Here is an 18,908-nt window from a genome sequence, read left to right on the forward strand (position 1 = left end):
GCGAACACGACACCGTCCTTGTGCTTAAGGACAAGCAATAATGATGTCATCTCCTGTGTAGAACAGAACGGGATGGTTTACAGGCACTTAAAAAGCAGCATGACCTTGGGGCAAGTTGCGTAAGCTCTGAGCCCTTCCTTCTCCCTCACCTGTAAGACGTGACTCTCCCAGGCTGAGTGGGGTGAGGATGGAGGGAGAGAATGAACCAGGCAACGGGCCCACCTCTTCAGGGGCCAGACGTCAAGGCCTGCAGACTTCTCCTGCCCGCCGCCCCCCACCATGCCCAGCCTACGGGATGGAGGAGGGGCCCTCACTCAGCCGGCACCACCCCCCACCCCCTGCCCTGCACCCACCCCCACCAGACACTCCCAAGTCAAAGTCAGAAGTCAAAGATTTTTATTGTTCTACAGACACTTCTGAAAAGAGATCTAACTGAGAAAATATACAAAGCATTTAAGAGTTTCATCTCCAGAGAGCACCTAAGTCTGACTGGAGGCGTCGAGGCCCTCCTCTTCAAAGCTCAGGGCTGAGAAACGGTTAGCATATTGAACGATCAGTAAAAACATGCAAAAGTGAGAAGGAAAAGGAAAAATGTTGCATTCCCCCAAAAGCAGAGGGGGACGGAATTTCAGAACAAAGAGGGGGCAGGGTGTACAAGTACCAGGTGGCTCTCCCTCCCCGACGTTATCTTTACAACAGCTCTAAGCCTGGAGAGCAATGGGCCCCACCCCCTCAGCAGGACCTACTGCTCATCGCTCAGTGCTCAGCCCCCAGCCCCCTGCAGGGCGAGGGCGAGAAGAGACCCTTCCCTGCCTCCTCCTCTGTGGCCGCAGCTGCAGGGCCCCGGCTTGTGCTCCTGGCGGGGCCAAGGCTGGGGCCCCAGCTCCTCCTTTCTTTGGTTCCACTGGGACAACGAACGATTGTGCTTGACAGACTCATCCCCACCCCCCACACTCCAGGCTCCTGCAGGTGGGCTGAAGGCACTGACAGGAGGCCTGGGGAGACCCCAGGACAGCAGCCTTCCCTTGTGCTCTGGGTGGGTCAACCCCGGGCACATCCTGCCCATCCTCAGCCCAGGCCTGGGAATCTGGACACAGGAGGAAGTATGCCACCCAAGGAAAAAGCCTTTTGGGACTTTCCCGACTGTGCAGACATTTCTGAACCCAACTCCACACCCCTCTCCCGCCCCATCCCCTTGCCCAGGGCCCCCCTAGAATGCCTGGCTCCTCTGTCCAGTCCTTCCCCAGGGCTGCCAGTGCAGCTGTGGACCGGGCCCAGAGGACCCAACTTCAAGATGGTGGTCTCAGAAACCATCTTAGGGCGCCCCCTCCATCCCCAGACCCAGGAGGTCAGCAGGGGTGGGGGCCCGGAGAGGTCACGGCTCTGGTACAGGGAGGTGGGTGGGGCCGGAGAGGAACGGAGACACGTCACATCTATGGAAAGGCATCCAGGGTACAAGCGAAGCGAGGGGAAGGAGGGCCAGAGAGTGGCCGGAAGAGGAGGGGTACAGGGCCGGGGCCTGGAGGAGGGGTCTTCACACCACCCCGCAGATGAGCGTCTCCACCACAAAGGTGTTCTCGAAGTGGCGGATGGCATTACAGTTCTTGGCCCCACGCTTGTTGATCCCTGGGAGGGAACAGAGAAACCCCAGTGAGGCCTGGGTCCTGGCTCGGGACTGGCTGGGCCACAAAGGCTTCCAGCCTCAGAGCCCGAGTGGGACCTCAGAACCCGGGGGTGGGAGGGGGGCAGAAACGACACCCCGATTCACCCAGTGGCAGAACAGTGAAATGGTGAGAGCTCAGGAGCTAGAATCAGACTGCCCAGCTCTGCCATCTTCCTGCTGTGTGAACTTAGGGGTGTTAATTAACCTCTCTGTGCCTGTTTCCAAAGCTTTAAAAGGGGGGGGGGCAATGATAATAATAATGATAATAATAACTTACACTCTTTAAGAAGGACATAAAGAGCATAAAACAGTGCCTGGCACATAGTTAATGCTTAATTAACATTAGCTGTTATTATTGCTGCTGCTCTACGAGCCCTGACAGCTGATCTCCAGCTATGGGGCCAAGGGCCAGGGCCAAGGTAGGTGGAGCCAGCCACTCACGCCTCCGGGTAGCCCGGCGCCGCAGCCGGTAGGTGTCCTTCCCGCTGCACAGGTGGTAGATGAAGGAGCCCAGGGCCTCCTTGTCGCTGACATGCTCCGTGACCACCATCTCCTCCTGGATGATGTATGTCTGCGGGAGGTAGGTCCCTCTCTGCAGAAGGGACAGCCACCGCGCTGGGTCAGCAACCAGGGCTCCCCTCCCGAGGTCTCTGCTTGTCCCCCGGCCCCTCCGCTTGTCACCATCCTCCTGCTCACTGAGCTGGCTCCCCCCAACACCTGAGATGCCCATCCACCGACTCCCACCTCTCTCATCCAGAGGCCCCACAGTGTCCCCAGGCACTTCCCGCTTGTGCCCAGCGCCTGCACGGCTGTGAATCATGTGTGTGTGCAAGTCTGGTCTCCCACCCTAGGGGGAGTGCTCCTGGGGGCTCTGCCGACTTGGGGCGTGGCCGTGAACTCTAAGGAAGCTGGTCTCAGGCTCCTTCACAAGTGAGGGAGGCAGAAGCATGGAGGGAGAAGAAAAGGAGAGCGTTGACTCCGGGATGCGGGAGAAGGGGGATGGAGGAGGAGGCCAGTTTGGGGTACTGGGGACAGCAATGCCCCTGCGCACTGCTACCCTCTGCGACAGAAGCCTCTCTTACCCCAGGCCTGGCCTCCATGGAGAGGGGGACAAGAGTGGGCCACCATGACCACTGCTCACCTTCACATTCATGAGGAGCTCCCAGAAGTTGCGAGGGGGCAGCACGATGGTGGTGTTGAGCTCGATGACATAGCATTTGTCCAGGGAGATGTCATGGTAGGCAGTGAGACCCTGAGCAGGAGGAGGGGGCCACGTCAGTCTGCAGGCGAGGGCCTGGCCCGGGCGGGGCTGCGAGAGGCCTTCGGCCAGCAGAGGCATGACCCCACCCCGCCAGTGCAATGCACCCCGGATGCCTGAACACCTGGGCGGGCGCACCCCTCTCCTGGCCTATGTTTGTAGGAGCCTCCGCTTACTAGATGACAGACACCAGCTGTTAAACGCCTCACTTATTACAGGGTCTTCTCATGGGGTTACAGAGCGCATGACTGGGGAACACAGTAATGTGCCAGCTGTGCATTTCAGCAAACCTGCGAGGTCCAGCCATTGCTGTGGACAGCCTGGAGCCTCAGTAACGCTCCACCCCAGGCCCTGTGTGTGCTACACCTCAATCAAATGTCAACACGGAAATACCTCAAAAAAGGAATACTGGCCACACCCGTGACAGCCAGTATCTGCAGCTGTCAGATGGCCAAGGAGAAAATCAACCATGGCTAGTTCACAGTCAGTGATAACCACATTACCTACATAACAGAAGCAGTGTCTTTAAAACCCAGAGAAACCAGACCGTGGACATCTACTGCACACGGTTTATGTTACACAGTATGTTCTCAAAGGGTGTAAAGGGACAGCGGCATTCTCCTCTCACTCTTGTCCTACTTTCTCAGGACTCTTGGTGGAAAGGGGGCTCTGGGTCCTTGGGACACCCTCTCACGGCCCCCACCCAGTCCCTGACCGGCCTCACCCGCTGGAAGTCGTGGATGATGTCTGCAGGGTCGCCGCCGCCAAACTGGGGCACGGGCACGTTGATGCGCTCGTAGTTCTCTTCGAGGTAGATCTTTACGTCCTCCTCCAGCTCCATCCGGGTGCGGACCTGGGAGGACAGGGAGTCCTCGTAGTGGACGCCGCAGTGGAAGAAGTTGTCTCGGGCCAGCTGAGCAAGGCGAGGGGAGAGAGAGACAGACTGGTCACACAACGCCCTCGGCACAGCTACCCAGCCGCTTCCTGCTCTGAAGGCCTGGGGAAGCAGGACACGTGGGACCGTGAGGCCCGTTTCACAGATGCAGAAACTGAGGAACGTCGGGAGTCAGGGAGCCGGGTCTACCAGTTCCTAGGTGGACGACCTCTCTGGGTCTCAGTTTTGCCATCTGTAAAATTCTCAGGCCTCTTCTGTTCTCCAAATCCATGAGTCTACGCTTGTGAAATGGGGGTGGACTGGCAAGGGGAGGACGCAGCCACCTCCACAAGGGACAGACACCTGAGAAAGAGGGTCCTGAGGGGCAAACACAGGAGGTCTGGATTGGACAGGCTGGGCCCTGGGGTGGGAGGGGTCCTGCCCTCCGCCACCACCAGGGGGCGCTTGCCCATCTCTCCTGCCGCCTGCTGTGGCGCCCTGCAGACCCTAAGGGGCACAGGAGGGAAGGGGAGCTGCGAGGCAGTCCCTTAGATCCTGGGTTACCACCACAGCCGGCTGCACGTCCAACCTCACCGAAGTCCCACCACCTTCCCTGGACACCGTGCCTCATGAGAAATCTTGACAAACACTGTGTCCCCTATCTGAGCGGCCAGCCTCACCATAAGGGGAGGGAGGCAGTGTGACACGACCGAGGCTGAGTGACCCAGCGGGGGGGACCAGTACACCCACTCGTACTTCTCCAGGGGCTCCTCTCAATCTGTGCCAGGCTGCTGGCCTGCAATCGGCAGAACTTCCCCTTCTCTGTTAGAGGGTAAACTCTCCCGGAAGGGTGCGCCATCACACATGAACCATACTCTCCCAGGGCTGGTCTGGGGTGCCCCGTGACCCCGGAACTGGGGTGGGGTAAGGAACCCCAAAAGGGCGTGACCGGGGGCTGGGAACAGAGGGGACCAGGAGCCAGAGCTGGTCCAGGGGAGAGTGGGGAGGCTGCATCAGGAAAAGGGCTGGAGAGGGCCCCACACAGGAAGGTAAGAACCAGGCACAACTGGGGAGCAGGCTGTGGGAGCAGGAGGGACCGGGACGGTGGGGAGAGCAAGGGGATGCCAACAAAAGGGGAAGTTGAACAGAGAGTAGTGAACAAAAAAGGAAAGTCAGCAGGCATGTGGGAACTGAGGTTTCAAGGGGAAAGCCCCCGGAACACAAACTCTTCAGTAATTTCCATCGTTGAACAACTTGGTGACAACAGTTACCGCCCAATGCTGGACGATGGGAGATCATCTGGGTCATAAATGCCTGGCATTTCCCAGCCTTTTTGTCATCCTGAGATTCCCCCTTCATTGCGCTGATGGTTCTTCTGAACAGCCTTTAACTGTACTGCCCTCAGTTCCCAGAAGTGGGGGGGCACCGTCTCCCTCCCTAGTCTGTGTTGATCACAAGATCACAAGGTCGCTGTGACCATGACCAGTCCTCTCGGCCCAGCTTCCTGCCGACTGGTTGTGTGGGCAGATAACCTGGGTGCGATGGTAGGCAGAGGCCGCCCCTTACAGGAGGCGGTGTGAATCTGGCTATGCCCAGCCTCCACCTTTCTCGTTTTGTAATCCAAATGTCCAAGCAGGGAATGGAATTCCCTAAAGCATGAGCTGTGGGCACAGGATCCGGGCTCTGCAGGGATCACAGAGTTCCAACTTCTCCTGGATCTGAGTTTCTGGTGACGATGCCAGGGTGACACTGTGGAAAGGGGCCACACGGGCACAGATTCCAGTCCTGGCTCCCCATCACTGACTGTGCTCCTGGGAGAGTTCCCTGTTGGCCTCAGGTGTGTCTGAAGAAACGGCTAAGGATACTCCTCCAGGGTCCATGAGAGTCAGAGGACAGGGCCCCAGTCCTGTCTCCTGGACCAGCCCCAGAATGAGGGGCTGAGGGTGGGCTGGTTGGGCCCTAGGAAGGAGGGAGGATGCAGGTCTTCTGGGTTTGCCTGGGTGCTCCTCCCACCTGGGGGCATGGCCAGGGCTTCCGGCCGCCCCTCTCCTCACAGGCCCGCGCACCTGGCTCTCACCTGCGCACTCTGCCCACTCCTGCCAGCTCCCACACCCACTGCAAACTCGCACACTTCCCTCCCTCCTCTCTAAGTGCTGCCCTTTCTCTGAGGCCCTGCCTCCCCCTGCCCGGCCTCACCTGAGCCAGGAAGAAATATCTGTAGATGTAGACAGAGGCGAACACAAGGCCCATGAGCAGCACGACCATGCCCATCGACAGGTAGCAGACGCCGCCCACGGAGGCCCCCTTCTTGTAGCGGTGATGGGGGGGCCGCTCCTCCTGTGGACAGCAGTGTCAGAGTCAGCTAGGGGGTGGTCCCACACCCCTGGGAAACCTCCCACTCCTTTCCCTGAGTGAGACCTCACCCTGTGGGCCCAGAGGAAGCCTTGGGGGCAAGGGAAGGGGAGGTCAACGCCCAGGACACACAGAGCATCTTCTGGGAGGAAAGGAAAGCCTTGCCAGGGTCTCCCCAGCTCCTCCTCCCATCTAAAAAGAAACTGAGACCCACCTCAAAGCTGTAAAATGACCTATCGGGATTATGCTAGTGCATTTGGAATGACCCACACCATTAATTCCCTTCATTATACCAAGTGTGAACACAGGGTATTCTTTCCAACACAGAATGAGGAAGCACAAATATACCCTTAGTGACTGTGCCTGGCCTAGGAACCTACAGGAAGTGGGATGCACTGGCTGGGCTGGGAGCCATTGCTCTGGGCAATGGGGAGCCAGGGAAGGCTTCTGAGGTGGGAGCGTCAAGATCAGTGGAAGGCTGGAACGCACAGCATGAACTGGAATGGGGCAGTGGGAGGGAGGCCGTGGCAGGGAGCGGTCACTGACCGATGGGGACAGGGGTTCAGTGAGGCCCACAGGGTCTGGGCACAGTGCTTGCCAGGCAGCACTGGGCCTGTGACCCATGCTGGGCAGAGCTCAGCCTCCTGGGGGCAGCAATGGCCCCCGCAGGCACTGGCCCATCGTGTCAAGCAGGCTGTCAGGAGTGGAGCCTGAAGGGTGAAGTCTGGAGGCTTCCGGAAGCCAGGGCCCTTCTGCCAGGAGGGAAACGTGGCTGTGGCAGCAGCAGCTGCTGCCAGGGAGGCAAGGGCAGGAGGCTCCTGGAAAAAACCTGGTCTGGGGAGCCAGACTTGGGCTCAGGACAGTAGCCACAGGGCTGCCAAGAAGCAGCAAACCAGTGTGACCCAACTCCAGGCCACACGTGTCTGGGCTGGTGGATGAGGGCGTGTATGTAAAACTCAGGAACACTGCCTTACCCGGAGCACCGGACGGAGAGTCTGGCAACTCAGGCTCTAACCAGCTGTGTGACCTTGTCATCTCTCATCTTTATGCCTGTCTTCCCCACTGCCCCTGCCCTAACCCTGGCCCTCATCCACCCTGGGAGATGGTGCGAAGGCCCCAAGCCTATCTCTGCTCTAGTGTCCACCATTCAATCCTCCGTGGTGTCCAGATACAGCCAGTGAAGTCAGAGGGCAGACCTCAAGGAGCTGAGTGGTGTCTGGGTACGGGAGGCGCCAGCCGGGGAGCCTGGAGCTTCACCCACAGCTCTGCCACTAACTGCCCGCTTAGCCCTCTTCCTGCCATATTTCCTCTCTCCTTTCATCCTGGAGCCGGTCGGGGGAGGGTGGGGACACGGTTCAGGCCCAAATTACCCAGGACAGGTCCTTATCTCCCACCGCAGCACAGGGGGCCCAGCCTGATAGGGGTGGGGTGCGGGGCCAGCTCTGCCCCTCAGGTCCGCTCCCCTGAGGCCCCCTGGCTTAGTGCACACAGCAGGTGTGAGGCCTGGGCCTCAGGGAGCAGAGAGAAGTCTCATCAGAGAGGCTGACGCCTCCCAGCTTGGGGCTCTCCTCACCCGCTACCCCCAGGAAAAAAGCAGAAAATGCCTGAAGGACCCTCCCCCTCACTGGGTATATCATTTCCAGGCCAGCCGGCTCCCAGCCTCAGCACCATGGGGTGGAGGCACAGGATGGAGAGGTGCCCTGGCTCATCCTGCCCCCTACACCCTGGTCTGCCCTCCAGGGAGCACCTGGCAGAGGCAGGAGGTCAAACCGCTGCCCCCCATTGGCTGGGCCCATCTGCAGACCTGGGGCCTCTCCCCATCCTGGCCCTGCTGAGGGGGTCCTGTGATCAAAACCAGAGAAACAAGCTTGTGAGACCACCCACCTGGTTTGCATCTCTTCAGCACCCTGGGGGCACTAACCAGGGTCACTAGCACACGTAGCCACTGCCCACAGGGCCCCCAGGGACAGCCGCCAGCTGGAGGGGCCGGGGGCCACCATGGCTTCAACTTCCAATGGACCGCCAGGGGCAGCACAGGATGGGATGACCCGACAGCCCAGCCCAGCCAGCGTCTCAAAAGGACAAGCCACCCCAGGGGCTCCAGCCAATGTGAGTGGGTCCCAAGGAAAGATGGGTGGCCCAGAAGGCAGGCCAGGCCACCCGCACCAGCCGTGAATCTTGCCCTAGAGGCATGACGTTTGTATTTAGCGGGACACGTGGGGCTGCCAGGGCCCAGAGGCCCCCAGCAGGGGCTGGGACCCACGCATGGGGAGCATTGCAACCTGCCCCTCAGCGGGTTCTCATGAAAAATGTGAAGAGACGCTTCCTGACGGGGTTTTCTAGGGATTAAAGGAGATAAAGAACCCGAAAGGCCTTTGCAAAGGATAAAGTGCTGGATAAAAATAGCAGATCTTTATCAGCTGAACCTTTCCTTTTTAGGGCCACTGCCATGGACAGCTGTTGAGGCTGTGCAGTGGCCAAGCTTCTGCTCCTGCATTCAGGAAGCAAGCTTGTGAGAAGTGCTTAAAAAACAACAAAAAAGTCAAGGGGCTACAGTGGGAGGCCAAGGGCCTGCCCCACAGATGAGGTTCACGGACAAGCCCAGGCCTATTAGTTTTACAGGCCCTGCTTCTGGCCAGCTCAGGTGATCCAAAGTGCCTGGGGGAGGGGCTGGGCCTGGCAGCCACAGAGGGAGGTGGGGAGAGGTCAGCAAGGACAGGGGAGGGAGGAGCTGGGGCTTGAGTGGCCTCAGCTGAATGTGAGGGGTGGCTAATGTGGCTGAGAAGGACACAGCCTCCAGCCAGGAACCCCGGACTCTGCCCTGTGTCCTTACGTCTTTGTCGGGGTCACTGTGAAGGTTGGGGATCCCCCTACCTTTCCTAGATGTGGGGTAGACAAACGGCTCCCTATCCCGCCTTTACTGACACCCCCTAGTGCACACCTGGGGCTCACGCCCTGCTCCCCTCCAGCTTGTAGGGGCCAAACCCCAAGAAGCATGATAGTCTAGCAGCGGGGCTGTAAGAGAAAGCAGGACCAGAGGCTGCCAGGAGGCAGACGGGAAACCAGGGATGTCCTTGCTTTTGCTTAGAGATAAAAGGCACTTCGGATGAAAGGTCCCACACAAGAGGGAGAGCTCCGGAATCCTGCCCCTGTGCTGCCATTGCTCACTGGGCCCAACACTACACAAGACCAAGGCTCAAATTCCAGAGCCCTGGTACATGCGCAGTTCCCTCAAACTCGAAGCCCCTCGCCGCAGCCCATCAGAGGCCTCTGGGGAGCAGAGTCAGCCTGGGCAAAACCTGGGGCCTCACCTCTTGGGATCCCTGGCTGCCCAGCTCCCCCAGAATGAGGGCCGAGGGGCCTGCTTCCTGCAGCCCCCAAGCTGCATCACCCGTCAAGTGGGAGACCCAGGCGAATGCTGACCCCCACATGGAGCAGTTACTGACAGCCAGGCATTGGAAGGGCTTCCACTTAGAAAGCAAAAATATATTGCATATTGTTTCCATGGCAACTGGGCTTTCCGAGCAAAGTGCCTCGGGTGGGGCATGTGAGCCAGACGTCAAGGGACCAAAGAGGGGCCTGGGCTTCCGCCTGCCTGCTTCACTGAGGCCTGCGATGGCGCTCATTAAATGATTTAGCAAAGCCAGGGCCAAAACACTCAGGGGGGGAACCCAACCAACTGGAGAATTAACTCAGCAGACCCTCAGGGCTCATGGAGAGAGTTCCTCAGCTGCCTTCCCTGGGTAACAATGTCCAAATTAACTGCAAGAGGATTAAACTAGAGTTGCAGGCTGCCTGGGGGAGCCTAGCAGGGGAGCCGGAAATGCGTTCACTGCAGACGGCTGGGGGGAAGGGGTCTTGCTGAGCCTCCCCAGCACCATTCCACCTCCTCAGTATCCTTTTTTCCCAGGCTGCAGACCAGAGGCAAGGGCATCAACGTGTGCGTGTGTGAGAGAGACAGACAGAAGCCTAGCAGGGGGTGGGGGACTGAGCAAATGCCCTCTGCCCACCAGAGCACGCAGAGCTGTGCTCAGACATACAGACATCAGCTGGGGAAATGCTGACAGAGGGTCATGAATTGGCCATCAGTGGAACCCCATGTGTGTCGTGTGGCCCAGCGGTGCCCTAGGTGTGGGCAGGATGAGGAAGAACAGCGTGGGTCCCCGGAGAACACTCCAGCCCAGCTCTCTGCTCTGCTTGGCTGGGCCAAGCCGGGCGGATTCTCTTCGGTTCCGTTCCTCATAGTCAAGATGAGACTCTGGAGAACAAAGGCTCTGGAGGAGAGAAGCAAGGCTGGCTGCTGGGATAGCTCTCCTGGGGGAGGCTGCAGCAGGGGGAGGTAGCTGGCCACGCTTCCCTGGCAGTCTGCTGACAGCCTCGAAACACGCAAGGACGGCCATGAGAATAGAAAAGAGAGGGAAACAGAGAGAGAAAGCAGAAAAGCTACTGTGGTGCGTGCGGAAACCCCCAAGCCCTCTGGAAGACCGGGGCAGGCCAGGAACGGGGCATTCCGAAGTCCCCACCCATCACGGGCAGCAGGGCCTCCTCGTCCCGAAGGTCCTCTCAGCCCTGAGTAGGGCTGGCGGGTACTAGGGCACTGGGGCAGAAGGGCTCTGAGCCGGCTTCCCGGCTGGCAGGGGAGCCGCCCCCATCCACTCTGGGAAACACAGCTCCTCCTGCCCAGGGCGCGAGGCCAGGACACGGAAAGTGAAATCTGATCCCCAGGTATGCAGGCTGGGGGAGGGGGCGACACTGGGGCCGTTAATCAACGGGGAAAGCCAAGGAGAAAACTGCAGCGCTAAGATGACCCTATGGAACACGTTTCTCTCCTCTTGCAGCCCCCAGCCCGTTCAAGTCTGTACATGCCCAGCCCTGGCTGTGTGTGCACGTATGTGTGTGTGAGTGTGCACACACAGGCACAGGCAGATCGTAGGGTGGGGGAGCCAGGCTGAGAGGCGCAGGGCTGGCCAGTGGGCCTCCAAAGGGGAAGAGTGACCCCTCTGGAGGGTACTAAGGGGGTGTTTTCCGTCCAGCTCACTCTCCAAGCTGCCCATCGGCACAGGCTTCTCATGATCTCAGAGACAAACACCACATGGGGAGGGTGGGCAGCTGGAGGCCCAGCTGGGCCCCCGCCCCCACCCCTTCCCGCCGGCTCACCAAGGCACTTCCTTCCAGCAGCAGGTCTGGGGACAAAATCCTCCTTGTGCTCAGTTTTCCCCTCAGAAGCAGGGGGAGCCCTGCGGGGAGGGTGCGGCGGCCGCCTTACCCTGGCCCCCAGGCCTGAGCACGGGTGGACATCTTATTATAACAGCCAGAAGATGGCTCCCCGCCGAAAGGCACTGGCAAACTCATCTGTCCATCCAAGTCCTTCTAGGGCTTTAAATCTTACTTCTGGGTCTAGTTCAGTAACCAAGAAGGGTTCGAGGTCCACCCCCAGCCAGAAGAAACCTTCTAATAAGCTTTCCTCTGCAGCCCCATCAGCATGGGACAGACGCTCTCTAGATGAAGCAGTTCCTAGCCTGCCTGCCTGTCCCACTCGTCCTCTCCTTCGGTGCCCTAACAAATGGCTGATGTTCCGCTCCTGGGCTACATTTATGAAAGCTGGGCGCCTGCTGTGCTCACTGCCCGAGGCAGGAGAGGGACCAGGTACTGGATGTGGAAAATGTGCCCACTGGCCAGGTGAGGCCACAAGAGGCTCACACAAGAGAACTTTCTTCCCCAGGCTCCAACTCCAGTATACACCTGGCAGAGCCAACAGGCAACATCCCAAAGTCCGCTGTGTATCACCTCCGGGCCTCGGGGAGCTAAGAAAGTTTACTAACTGCAGATCTGCCCTAAAGGGGCTAGGATTTTAATCCTCCTTTTGGGCCCCATCGCTCTCCCTTGCCAATTAGGAGACAGAGGGGACCCTAACAACTAACAAGGTTTGGGGGAGGAGGCTGGCTCAGCAGGCTCCAGGCCATTACAATTGGCACCAGGAAGATGTTGATATTTCCATTTCACGCTGGGTGAAGGGGAAGAGAGGATGCTGGATTTTGGAACCAGAAGCTGGATGTCAGTTACTGCCAAGACGATGCTGGCATCTGCCATCCCGCCTGACACCATCAGCTGGCTGCTGCCAGAGAATGTGCCGCTCCTGCGAAATTCGGTGGACCTTCTGATGGAGTTTGAATTACATCCTCCTACTGTCTGGCTGATCCTCCCTCCTACCTGAATCCTATAGCTCGAGGAGGCACAGTCCTGATTTCCAGGCCTGAGCAATGTGCCCGGCCCTGGGAGAAGAAAGGGACAAGAACGCTGCCTTGGGCCCCCATCTCTACACCCTCCCCGGGGCTATCCTTGAGGAACCCCTTGTAAACTTCTAAAGCTGCAGACCACGGTCTTCAAAGATGAAGTGCCCCCTCCCCATCTAAGTATCAGATGAAGATGGAGCTGCTCTGATAGTGGATGCACAGCAACCCCCCAACCTCGCCGGGGTAGGAGGGTGGGGATGGCGGGGCGTCGCTGCAGCTACCACACCAGGGCAGGGGAGCTCACCAAGGCTGCTCCCCACATTCTGCACTCAGGGTCCGTGCTCGGGCTGTGACACCCACCTCTGAGGCCCCTCTCCAGCGTCCCCTCTTCCACGGCACCGGTCATCCTCTACGACCCCGCCCCCCCCCGTTATAGTCCTGGCAAGGTTGAGTCTGAGCCATAAACTTGGGGAGGGGCCTCGGCGCTGAGGAGCTCTAAAGAGCAGCGAGAAAAGCGAGTGGACAAAGACTTTCGAAGTCCTGTCTCCATAGCGGGTGGCGTGGTGCGCCCCAAGACCCCCTGCTTCGTGGACACTTTTGCCGGGGCACTATAAAGCCTGGCTGGACCAGCTCTGCCTCCGCTCGCCTCGCCTCCCTGCTCGCCACGCGTCCTACCCACTCCGGGCCCTCCCCGGGTCAGACTGCACGCAGCTCAGACAGTTTTCCACGGCGGAAATGCCTTCTCTCCCCCCAGGCCAGAAGGAAGAGGGGAGGAGGGGAGGACGCCGGAGGGGGCGGGGTGCACCGAGGCCAGCCCCCGCGAAGCGCCGCCGGGATGCAGGACGGCACCGGGGCAGCGGGGGAGGGAGGGGGCAGCCCGAGCGAGAGCCGGGAGGGAGAAAGAGGGGAGCAGGGAGGTCCAGACCGCAGCGGGTGGTAGGATCAGGACGCCCAGCCTCGTAACCCCGAACTCGGATCCCAGACGTGCCGCCGGGCGGTTCTGGTTTATTTCCGTTTCATCTTTCACCACTTTCTGGTCCACCAACTCAGGTGCGGACTAACAGCACATCCCAGCCCCCGGCAGTCCCTGGTTTGGGATGAAATCAATGGTCCCTCCTCCTTCGCTGGCACCGGACTCCTTTCCCCCCATTCCCCACCAATCACGATCCACCGCCCTACTTTGGGGAAACAACGTCTAACCCTCCTCCCATCCCCCACCTGGGGACCCGACTCGCAGCCCCTCCTCCCCCTTGATTGGAACCAGACGCAAACCCCTCACCAACACTCCTCAAACTTCTTCGGACCAGCCTCCTCCCCCTGTTTTGGGGCCCGCGCCTAGGACCCCCTCCACTTTTTGAAGCGATCTTGAGCGCTTTCCCACCTGGGGACCAGCGACTCGGACCCCCTCCCACTCTTCGGACTTACGCTTTCGGCTCCCGCTTTTAGGACAGGACCTAAGCCTCCTCTCCACTTTGGGATGGATGACCCATTTCAGACTCCCACCCCGGCCCCCCTCACGACTCCAGGGCCCTGATGCGCCTCGGGCAGTCCCCGGGCGGCGAGGCGCGCCTCGGTCCCCCACCCCCTGCCTGAGCCCCCCGGCCCCTCTCACCCGAGCCGGCGTCAGCAGGATCTCAGCGGCCGCGGGGGGCGCTGGGGCCGAGGCCGAGGCCGAAGCCTTGTCGGCCTTGTCGCCCTTGATGCCGGCAACGGCGGGCTGGAAGCTAATCTTCACCATGGCTGCGCCGGGCCGTGCGTCCGCCCTGCAGCCTCTGCCTGTGCAGCCTCTCTCTGTGCAACCGCCGCTCCGCGCTCTGCAGGCACCGGAAGTTTGGATCCCGTTCGCTTCTCTTTCTCTAACCCCACCCTCAGCCCTCCCCGCCCCCGCCCCCTACAGGACAGCCTTGGCGTCGGCCGCGCCTGCGCCCCCTTGCCGCCCGCGAGGCGCAGTGACCCCTGCCGGGCGCGCTGCTCCGACCTGGGGAGGTCTGAGATTTCCTCAACCGTTCACTCCCTCCCTCCCTGCCTCCCTCTCTCCATCCATTCATCCATCCATCCATCCATCCATCCAGGCATAGACTCAGCCCCCTTCGCAGCCTTATCCCTTCCAGCTCTCTGTCCAAGACCAGCATCTCTTGAACACAGTCTTTGTTAAAACAGTGTTTGCCAGGCCAATGCAGCTTTGAGACAAGTTCCCCAACCCCCTACCCCACTTCATACTCTCAAACGCGGGAGCCTCCACCGTACCTGCTCCCACAGCTCCCTCCACTGACCTGCCCTGGGCCCTGGGGGGAGGCTTCAGGGCCAGGCGCCTAACTGCTTGCCTTCATTCTGCATCCTGCATCCATCCACACCTCCTTCATTCTTTATCATCCATTTTCCTCCATCCTTCGTTCCTGCAGAACCTTCCTGATGACCCCTGAGGGTTCGTGCTGAGGATGCTGGGAGCAGAGAAATGAAGGTAGCCCCTGCTCTTTGACTCCTTGTGTTAGCTGTGGCCTCAGTTACTGAGTAATGGGCCCCTGTTGCCCGTTTCTCACCTATCTAGGAAGATTTTGGCCAAAGTCATGGGAAGATCCAGAGGGCAAGTGTCTGGAGGCTTGGGTTCCAGTTAAGACTTTGCCCCCGCAGAACATGGGTATTAGGGAGGAACAGGGTCTTCTGTTGCTGGGGCATCTCGTGGCACTAAAGCCCTGGATTAAATCCCCTATTCCAGGCTGGACTTCAGAGAATGCCCAACAAACCACACAGCCGTGGGCTGAACATCAGCTTTGGTTCTGCAGTGGGGCTGCCTGGGGAAGGCAGGGGAGTCTGAGAGTTTGCTGAGGGCAGTCAGCAGTCCTCCACTGACCTCTCCTACCTGTCAGGTCTTGGTTGGCTGCCTTGAGCCCTGGGTCCCCATCCCAGACCTCACACCCTGGCTCAGATCTTGGATGAACTATCAGCCCTGAGGACAGGAAGGAGAAGGTCTAAATGACGCTAAGGCCACCAGCGTCGGGAGCTAGGAGAGGGAATGGGGAGGTGGAGCACGATGCCTTGGAGGAGGTACAGAGGCATTTGGTTGGGATGAGAGCCACAGAGGAAGGTGCTGTGGACTGTTGTTAATCAGCTCTGAGACCTCCTGGGTGAATCTTGGTGTTGGGAGAAGATAAGCTCCAAGCCCTTGGTTAGATTCCCACCCAGTGCCCCCCAACACTCATTCTTCCACTCAGAAAGTGTTTTCCAAGCGCCCCTGAATGCCAAGCATTGTGTTAAGCCCTGTGGCAGAAGATAGAAAGGCCCAAGACACAACCCAGCAAGCAAGGACCTGATCACGTTAACCTTCCATCTGCCAAATGCTTTCACAGTGTCTTCAGGTCTCATTGTCATCACGGCCCCTGTGACCTATACATTGCCTTCATGTTAGTGATGGAAATGAGGAAGACTAAACCCGGGGTCACAGAGCCAGTAGAGGGCAGATCTCTGTTGGGCAAGACAGGAGGATGTGGCTGATGCATCCATGTCCCTGAGGTTGGCCCACATGAACCCCGTCTTCTCTGAACTCTCTGGCCTGGGGTAAGTCCCTCTACCCTGTGCACCCTCAGTGCTGTGTGCACCCCCCTTGTACCTCTCCTTATCTTTGGCCATGGGCCCCTCGCCAGCCAAGTGCCTGGCACGCATCCTACTGCAGTGATTCCTAAATTTTTTGGTCCCAGGACCTCAAAGAGCTTTTGTTTATGTGGGTTTCTCTATCAACATTTACTGTATTATAAATAAAACTCAGAAAAGTTTAAAACACAAGAATACTCGTATTCAATTATCCATCAAAGGAATGTCATCATATGTTGTGCAGCCTCTGGAAAATTCTGCTGTACACTAATGAATGAATGAGATTGAAAAAGGTAAATAATGTCTTAGTATTATTGCAAAAATAGTTTTAACCTTGCAGACCCTCTGGATGGGTCTTGGGGACAGTTGGCATCTTTGGATCACACTTGCAGAACTGTTGCTCTGGTAGATGCTGAAGAATCCATATTCCAGGGATTCTAAGACACACGGTTTTTCATGTCTTGGATCTCTGAAATCAAGATGTCTTTTATGATGATAATTGGCAGTGATTTTCCTTTCTTAATGTACCTAAAGCAACAGGATGTCTAACTATAGACAGAGTCTTAGAGCTGATGGAGTGCACTAGAACTGGTCCATAACCCAAGGGGCTCCCAGAGGCAGCATGAAGTTAATCGTCACACACTGTGTTTTATGGGTTTAGGTAAGAAGGATGGTAGGCTGAGCTTGTGCAGGGGAAGTGTAGCCAAGACTCCGTGGAAGACACTAGACTTAGGAGGGACCTGGAAAGACAGGGTATGGACAGGTGTCAGGGAAGTGAGAGGCATACAGAGTAGGGGAAGAGAGTGAGCCTGGGTTGGGAGACCTCACCCAGCCACTGTAATCCACTTTGTCCTTCTGTCCTTTCATCCCACCTGGCAGAGCTCCTCCTGCCCCCCTCCCTGGTTCCAGGGTCAGCTTAGGGGCCGCTGAGTTCTGTTAGGGAAAGTGACACCATCACACCCTTTGGAACCACCATGCTACCTTCTCTTCCTGGCACTCGGTGCTGCTGAACAGTCACACCGCACTCCCTATGAACGGTGCCCCGTGAAGCTCTGCAAAGGATGGGTGTGGCTTCATTGTCAAGGTGAGGACCCTGACCAGCAGCACCAGCAGCACCTGGGAACTTGTTAAAAAGGCAAATTCTCTTATTCAGAAACTCTGGGAATGGTCTGTGTTTTAACAAGCCCTCAGTCATTCTCAGACTCAAGTTTGAAAACTACCACTCTTGTCAACGCGGTTCACACTCCTTCAGCCTCCTCCTGCCTTCTCCAGACTTCCCCCCTCCTCAGCAGCTGAACTGGCCTCTTTCTTCACAGAGAATCTGGAGGCCATCCTGTGAGAACACCCTCATGGCCAGCCCGCAGATGCATCCACCCACCAGCAGCTACCTCCTCTGGCTGCTGTGCCCCATCCGGGCCCTTCAGGTTGAAGGAGGCGTCTGTCTGCCTTTGCCTTTCTCTCAGGCCCATCCCACTTTCTAGGAAAGGATTCCACCCCTCTCATCATCTCAGATACCTTAAGGCATAGGTCGTCCGCCGCCCCCTAACCCACCACTGCCCTACTCCAGCTTCCCTCTCCCTTCCTTCCTGTCAGCTCCGACATATGCTTGTATTAACCTTAAAAGAAAACAAAACACCTCTTTTGGCCCATGTCTCCTCTACTTGGCACCCTATTTCTCTCATTTTCTTCTTAGCCAAACTTCTTGAAAATTCTGTCTCCATTTCTTCATCACCCTCCACTCTTCTTCTAGCCCAATCTGGTTTCTATCCCCACACCTCTGCCTGCCTGAAATGTCTCAGAGGAGCCCTTCTCAGCCCTCGTGTTACTTGGGATGCCTTTGAGCTGCTCAGCCACGCCCTCCCGTGTCCCCAGCAAGCCAAGTTGAGCAGCAGAGATTGGCCCCCGTGGGGAGGGGTCCTGGAATCAACCCCTGCAACAGTTCATTGTAAAACTAAAACCCCAAATGTGAACTTTTACGTGTGTTTACCTCTTTCTCCAAATTTAGTGCTTGAGTGCTGTTCTTAAAAGATATCTAGTTTATTACATTGTAAAGCACTGGTTATTTAAGACATTTATAACTAAGCCCTAGAGGGTCAGTGAGCAGCTTCCTGAAAATGCAATGGCTTTAGACAAGGGTGTACCCACCACCCTTGGAGTTCTTCCTGAAGAGAGGGGCGCTCCAGCAAGCATCCTGAGTAAGAGCTTGGGTGGGTCTGAGATTCTGATCTTCTGACAACCAGAAGCACCTCTCCTTCTGCCCCACTCAATACTCTCTCTTTTCTACTGAGGCGCTAGTTGGGAACTGGGTTGGAAGTGATTTTTTCAAAAATTTAGGTAAAAATTAAAAACAATCTTGACGAAGATACACGTCTACGTAAGCAACACCCCAGCCAAAGTATAGAACATATCCCTAATCCCAGAAAGCTTCCTCGGTCCTTTCCAGCAAACCCCCACCCTCCTCCTTGTATTGGCAACCATTGTTCTGATTTCCATTACTGTAGATTAAGAAATTAAGTCTTGTCTGTTCTTGAACTTCGTATAAATAAAACTATAATATGTACTCTTTTGTGTCTGGTTATTTCATTCATCATAATGTTTATGAGATTTATCCACAAGATTTTGTTCTTTTTTATTACTGGCTAATATTCCATTTTGTTAATATACTGTAATTTGTCTATCCATTCTCCTGGTTATGGACATCTGGGTTGTTTTCAGTTTGAGGCTAGAATAAATAAAGCTGCTGCGAACATTCCTGTACCCAGCATTTTTTTGTTGATATGTGTTTTGATTTTTCTTGAGTAAATAGCATCATGGACGGCAAGGTGGGAATGGTCCACCACAGCACATAGGCATATTTTATCACAGGACATTGTTTAGAATGCACCAGCACATGGAGATAATATAAAGTGGACCAATTTTAAGTTGGTTTTTTGTTTTTAA

General features: G+C 57.3%; 1 protein-coding gene across 1 annotated transcript; it reads right to left on the reverse strand.

The window, feature by feature from the left end:
* Positions 1–379: 379 nt before the first annotated feature.
* Positions 380–14,355, reverse strand: ITM2C (integral membrane protein 2C). Its single transcript, XM_014836047.3, has 6 exons — positions 13,993–14,355; positions 5,992–6,132; positions 3,646–3,834; positions 2,805–2,915; positions 2,105–2,255; positions 380–1,626 (listed from the first exon to the last, which is right to left on the reverse strand). The coding sequence occupies exons 1-6, from the start codon at positions 14,116–14,118 to the stop codon at positions 1,535–1,537; spliced, it is 810 nt and encodes a 269-aa protein (XP_014691533.1). The 5' UTR covers positions 14,119–14,355; the 3' UTR covers positions 380–1,534.
* Positions 14,356–18,908: the final 4,553 nt, after the last annotated feature.

The sequence above is a fragment of the Equus asinus genome, chromosome 19 (genome assembly GCF_041296235.1).
Source record: "Equus asinus isolate D_3611 breed Donkey chromosome 19, EquAss-T2T_v2, whole genome shotgun sequence".
Lineage (NCBI taxonomy): Eukaryota > Metazoa > Chordata > Mammalia > Perissodactyla > Equidae > Equus > Equus asinus.

Bases quoted from the DNA above. Each gene is read 5' to 3' on its own strand.
- ITM2C (XM_014836047.3), bottom strand. From the start codon at position 14,118: ATGGTGAAGATTAGCTTCCAGCCCGCCGTTGCCGGCATCAAGGGCGAC. The intron at 2,916-3,645 runs GTGAGGCCGGTC...CCTCCTGCTCAG, and splicing joins TCATCCACGACTTCCAGCGG to GGTCTCACTGCCTACCATGA. The intron at 2,256-2,804 runs GTGAGCAGTGGT...TCCCTTCTGCAG, and splicing joins AGCTCCTCATGAATGTGAAG to AGAGGGACCTACCTCCCGCA.